Source organism: Lactuca saligna, chromosome 5, assembly GCF_052625555.1.
Source record: "Lactuca saligna cultivar CGN05327 chromosome 5, ASM5262555v1, whole genome shotgun sequence".
Lineage (NCBI taxonomy): Eukaryota > Viridiplantae > Streptophyta > Magnoliopsida > Asterales > Asteraceae > Lactuca > Lactuca saligna.
In genome coordinates this window covers 105,539,487-105,546,001 of record NC_136421.1, presented here as the reverse complement: position 1 = coordinate 105,546,001, position 6,515 = coordinate 105,539,487, and the positions used below count along the sequence as shown (strand labels likewise).

At 39.9% G+C, this 6,515-nt stretch overlaps 1 protein-coding gene across 1 annotated transcript; it reads left to right on the top strand.

Moving 5' to 3' along the window:
• Window positions 1–456: 456 nt before the first annotated feature.
• Window positions 457–1,408, top strand: LOC145045569 (uncharacterized). The gene is made up of 2 exons (XM_078993889.1): window positions 457–1,034; window positions 1,402–1,408. The coding sequence occupies exons 1-2, from the start codon at window positions 457–459 to the stop codon at window positions 1,406–1,408; spliced, it is 585 nt and encodes a 194-aa protein (XP_078850015.1).
• Window positions 1,409–6,515: the final 5,107 nt, after the last annotated feature.

Sequence of the window (6,515 nt, the reverse complement as noted above, 5' to 3'; positions counted from 1 at the left end):
ATGGAGCGTGTGTGGTTAACCGGCACATCGAATAGGTGACTGTAACAATGAGGGCACCATGTATATTTACATGCTTATTCACACCCGCTTTGTGATCCTCAGCATCCCAGTCACAAACTAGAGGGGCATATCGAGATTTAAACATGCCATTGAAAAGTTCAATGAATATCAAAGGAATATAGGAGTTTTTCAATACATTTAAAACTTAATCTCTTTTATGTTTTTCATGGTGAAGAATTAGTGAATCGTCATTCACTTACCTTAAAATTATTTGCATGTTAGATTACGACATCCCTTTTGTAATATGTAAATAATGTTGTTGGATCCTAACCCTAATTTCTCTTTTTGGGTGTTTAATTAGGGATTCATTTCTAATCAAACTTTTTTCTTTTTCATATGTTGAACTGAAGCAACAACAATGCTTCCAGCTCGAACTCCTCCGGCTCGTTCTCACTCATGAATTTGTGTGGGAGAGTGATATCCGCCGGGTCTAATTTCAATGATTGGATCCACAACATCCGAATGGTCAGTCGTTACGAGGACAAGGAGTATGTCCTCGGTAAGGAGCTAAAGGAGGTGAACATCAACACTGCTACTCCTGAAGAGATCGCTACCTTTGAGGACCAGGAGCGCGATGCTACGAAAGTCCATTGCATCATGCTAGTGACCATGACTACTGAACTTCAAAAGTCCTATGAGGACTACTATCCCTATGAGATGCATCGAGACTTGGTGGACCGTTATCATCAAAGTGTGAGGCAAGAGAGGTATGAGATCATCACTTCGATGATCACTGCAAAAATGGGTAGTGGAGAGTCCCTTACTGCTTATGTGCAAAAGATTCAGAGATATGTTGATCGTCTGATGAAGTTGAATGTTAACTTTGATGATGACATGGCAATCGACATTATCCTTCACTCTTTGCCTCCCTGCTACAACCATTTCCACATGACTTATCACATGAATAAAGAAGAGGTCACCTTGAGCAAGCTCCAAGGATTGTTGAGAACTATTGAGAGCAATCTCAAAGACAGGTCTGTTGCATCAACTCCCACTCCAACCGCTGCTCCTGTTTTGGCCATAGGGCAAGGGAGGGGCAAGAAGAGGAAGGCTCCCTCCAAGAGAAACCACAAGGGTAAATCCCAAGATGGTACCTCTTCTAGTGGAACCAAGGTTGGATCTGCTAAGCCCAACTCTAACCTAAAGGAGGCAGAGTGCCACCACTGCCACAAAATAGGGCATTGGAAAAGAAGTTCCCTGGAATATCTGCAAGCTATCAAGGATGGGAAGATCAAGCCGTCTTTCGTAGGTATTTACACAATTAAATCTAATGATTTATCACATGCTATTTCTTGGGTTCTTGATACATGATGTGGTTTTTGCATATGTTCTGATTTGTAGGGACTAATAAGAGATATGGATATGGAGCGTGGAAGAATAAATATAATCATGGGGAACAAAAGATCATCTCCTGTCACCAAGATTGGAGTGTATTCTTTAGCGCTTAATAATGGATTAGGTTTAGATTTAAATATTTGTTGCTATTCACCAGATATGGAAAGAAACATCATTTCATTTCATGGTTTGTTTAGACAAGGATTTAGATAGTTGTTTGATAATGAGATAGGTTCAATTTATGCTTATCTAAATGGTGTCTTATATTTTGAAGCATTGCCTCGTAAATGGAATTTATGAAACTGTTATGGTTGTAGATAACCTAGGAAATGATGTATTGTGTGTGGATTCTTCCAATAGTATGGATAAAGCATGCTTGTGGCATTGTCGTCTTGGACATGTCAACAAGAAACGCATAGCCTAACTCCAAAAGAATGGAGTGTTGGAGTCAGTCGACCTTAGGGATGATGATGTGTGCGAGTCCTGTTTACTTGGAAAGATAACTAAGTCACCCTTCACTGGTACTTGTGCTAGGGGAGAGGGTCTATTGGATCTCATACACACCGATGTGTGTGGGTCCTTTAGATCCACCACAAGGGATGCGAACCGCTTCTATGTGACTTTCACCGATGATTATAGTAGATATGGGTATATCTACTTAATCAAGCACAAGTCAGAAACCTTTGAAAAAATTCAAAGAGTTTAAACAAGAAGTGGAGAATCAATTAGGCAGGAAAATCAAGATGCTTCCATCCGATCGAGGAGGAGAGTACCTAAGTCTTGAATTCCATGACTACCTCAAGGAATGCGGAATAGTTTCGCAATTGACGCCACCTAGGACACCGCAATTGAACGGTGTGGCTGAGAGGCGGAATCGAACCTTGTTGGACATGGTTCGTTCCATATCTCATTCTAGGGGTATGCCTTAGAGACTGCCGTCCATATCCTTAACTTAGTCCCTAAAAAGAAGGTTGCCAAAACACATCACAAGATGTGGACAGGGAAAGCTCCCTCGTTGGCACATATCAAGGTTTAGGGTTGCGAGGCTTTTGTAAGACGAGAGACTCACGACAAGCTTGAACCTCATAGTGAGTGGTGTATTTTCATCGGCTACCCACAGAAATCCTGTGGATATCTCTTCTATAGACCGAGTGACAATGTTATATTCGTTGCAAGTAGAGGGGTTTTCCGAGAGAGAGAACCCATAATCCAAGGGTACAGTGGGAGGCAAATCGATCTTGAAGAGATTCAAGAGTCGAGTGATGAAGGAACCTCTAATGCTGACGCTCAACCTGAGGAGGAAACTCTGGTTGAACCGATTGATGAATCCTTACCTCTTAGACGTTCTAAAAGAGTTAGAGTTTAACCGCAGTTATATGGTTTTCATATTACTACAGATGGGGACACGTATATTAGTCATAGTACACTAATAAATTTAGATGAACCTAACATCTATAAGGAAGCCATGGCAGGCCCAGAGTCTGCAAAATGGAAAGAGGCAATGGACAGCGAGATTCAGTCCATGTACGACAACCAAGTTTGGAATTTGGTTGACCATGTGCCCGAACGTAAGACAGTTGGGTGCAAGTGGATCTTCAAGAAGAAGAACGACACGGATGGGAAGGTTCACACATATAAGGTGCACCTGGTTGTGAAGGGCTTTACTCAAATTCCCGGAGTTGACTATGATGAGACCTTCTCACCAGTTTCCAAAATAAAATCTATTAGGGTGATGTTGGCCATTGCTACATTTCATGATTATGAAATACGGAAAATGGATGTCAAAACTGCTTTCCTTAACGGGAAGTTGGCTGAGGATGTTTACATGGCTCAGCCAGAGGGTTTTGTCAATGCAAAGCATCCCAATAGGATGTGCAACCTTAAGAAGTCCATTTATAGACTTAAGAAAGTGTCTCGCAGATTGAATCTTTGCTTCGATGAGAAAGTCAACATGTTTGGGTTTGTACGAAGCGAAGATGAATCATGTGTTTATGTCAAAGCCAGTGGGAGTATAGTTAGCTTCCTCGTATTGTATGTCGATGATATACTGCTCATAGGAAACGACATCCCGACACTGCAGGAAGTTAAGTCCTGTCTCGGGAAGTGCTTCGCTATGAAGGACCTCGGAGAGGCTTCATATATTCTGGGAATAAGGATAGTGAGAGACCGAAGTAAGAGACTAATAGGACTTAGTCAGAATACTTACTTGGATAAAGTACTAAAACGTTTTAGTATGGAAAACTCAAAGAAGGGAGAGTTACCAATCCAAAGCAATGCCAAGTTGAGTAAGACTCGATGCTCGAGTACCGAAGTCGAGATAGCATAAATGAGCCGAGTACCATACGCTTCCGCAGTCGGCTCAATTATGTATGGTATGACTTGTACTCACCCTGATGTGGCCTTTTCTTTGAGCATGGTCAGTAGATATCAAGGGAACCCTGGTAGAGCACATTGGACCGCAGTCAAGAACATTCTTAAGTACCTTCGGAGGACCAAGGAATGGTTTCTAGTCCTTGGTGGGAGTGATGAATTAAAGGTGCGAGGGTATAGTGACACCAGCTTTCAGACCGAAAGGGACAACTACCGTTCGTAGTCGAGCTGGGTCTTTACCCTTAATGGAGGAGCGGTGACTTGAAAAAGTTCCAAGCAAGAAACCGTAGCTGATTCAACGTGCAAATCAGAATACATTGCAGCGAGCGAAGCGTCAAAGAAGGCAATATGGTTGAAGAACTTCATTGGAGACCTTGGAGTTGTACCTGCCATAAAGGACCCTATGGAAATTTTCTGTGATAATGAAGGAGCGGTTTCCTTGACCAAGGAACCAAGGGATCATGGTAGATCTCGAGATATCGACATAAAATATCACTATATTCGACATCGGGTAAAAGAAGGACACCTCATAGTAATGAGGGTATCGTCGGAGGATAACCCAGAAGATCCGCTTATGAAGGGACTGAGTAGGGTTAAGCACTTGCAGCACGCTAAGACCATTGGGCTGAAGGACGATATTAGTTTAGATTAGATAGTTTGGAAACATGTAATAGATAAATGTAATTGACATTTGATGATTAAATAAAATTTATAAGTAAAGCTACTGTCTTATGTTAATTGTTTAACTATTGTTTCACTTTGCATGTTTTGACTTCCTGAATAATTGAGTTATTAAGAATAATCGAATTATTCGAATGGTCCATAGCCGTTCATATGTTGGAAGTAGATATGAATGAAGACTGTCATGAATAGGTGTGTTGATTGTCTAAAAGGTATTAGACATAGCAAAGGTTTGCTACAACGTTCATGAGTGCTTATGAACAAGTTTTGAGAATTGGAATAAACCCATGCTTGCTGGAATCACTTCATGGAATTTATCACGAGTGATCACAAGACGATAATATCATATGGTCTTAAAACCTAGATATATGGGTTATTGTTTGCTGATTGGTTGTGCATTGATAATGAGAAAACGCATCAGTAACTTGATGTTATAAAACGCATTGTTGTGTATGATTTGATTAGTTAATAGTAAATGCATATAAGTCGAAGTTTATCTATTCCTTTTATCCTAAGAGGGTAAAAGCGATATCAGGGCCCCTCGATGATTTGATTTGACTTATGTGTCGGGCCCGATCAAGACTGAATTGATGTGTTCAACTAAGTTCTATGTCAAATGAATCTGAGATCGAGAAAAACAAATTGTTGGACACCAAGTATGACTATGTTCCATGTGATTGTCCACACGATATCTAGAACAGAGGACTGTACGATCCCTTATCTAAAGGACAGGTTACCGATAATATCAAATTGCGACAACGTCTTTGAGAGCTACAATTGATAATCATAATATACTTACATTATAGTTACTAGACTTATCCAAGTGGGAGACTATTGGATTAGTGTATAAGCCCATAACTATATTTGGTAAGCCATTGACCCGGTTGTGCATGGTCCTTTTGGGTTGCCTTCTCCAAAGCAACTTGACAAGGTAATTTAAATAGAGAGAAAATATTATGGTTTATTAATATATTATAAGATTAATATATTAAAGGAGAAATCATATTTATTTAATTAATATTGGTCATAAATTAATTAGGAATTAATTTGGTGACTAAAAGAGATTAATTAAATAAAGGGGTATAACCTGTAAAATGTGTGATAGTTTAGTTTTGGGTTAAGGAAACCTAATGGACTAAAGGGGGGAACGAAATTATGATGGGGATCCATCATATTTTCGTCCAAGGCCTTATTCCAGAAGGTTCCTTGGGCTTCTTGGTGGCTAAGCTGTCCATTAGGGTTTAGACTGAAACCCTAGTAGCCTGCAAGTATAAATAAGACCCCAGGCTATGGAAATCGGATATACACCTTCTTCTAAGAGAACCCTAAGGATGATTTCTAGCATCTCTCACCCTCTCTCATATTGCCTTCTTGCTTGTGGGGTTTGTGAACCATTAGAGGAGTTACAATTGTGACTCTAAACTCAAGATAAAGAAGATTACAAGGATTCAAGCTACTTGAAAGAGGTAAATCACTTAGATCTATTTTTCTTATGATAATTGCGAATTATATATGATAGATCTAGATTTGTAAGTCTTGGATTCAAAGCATGTACAATAGAGAAAACTAGATCCAAGACTTAGTGTTTGTATGAGCACATAGGATTGTTCTTATGCTTAAAACCCATCGTTTATGTGATATGGTCATAAGATACGCCTGTATGATATGCAATGTTTATGTTAGTGGTATTAGTAGGGAATAGTTTTTCCCTGACATCGTTCGTTAGGATCGAAGGGTAGGTCAGTACCCAGATATGCCTGACTGTATGATTATATCTTGATATTGTATGATAGTAGTAGGGGTGAAATAGTCCCTGGTTACCGGTTGAAAGATATTGATGATAGGTACCGGTTAAAAGATATCGATGACAAATATCGGTTGAAAGATATCGATGGTAGTTACTGGTTGAAAGATACTGATGATATTATATTGTATGTGGTATGATGGGGGAACTCACTAAGCTTTGTGCTTACAGTTTTGGTTTTGGATTCAGTTACCTCTTCGTCGAAGGGGAAGGAGTCGGCGGTATAGCAATGCATCACACACACATATGGTTTCCGCATTGGGTT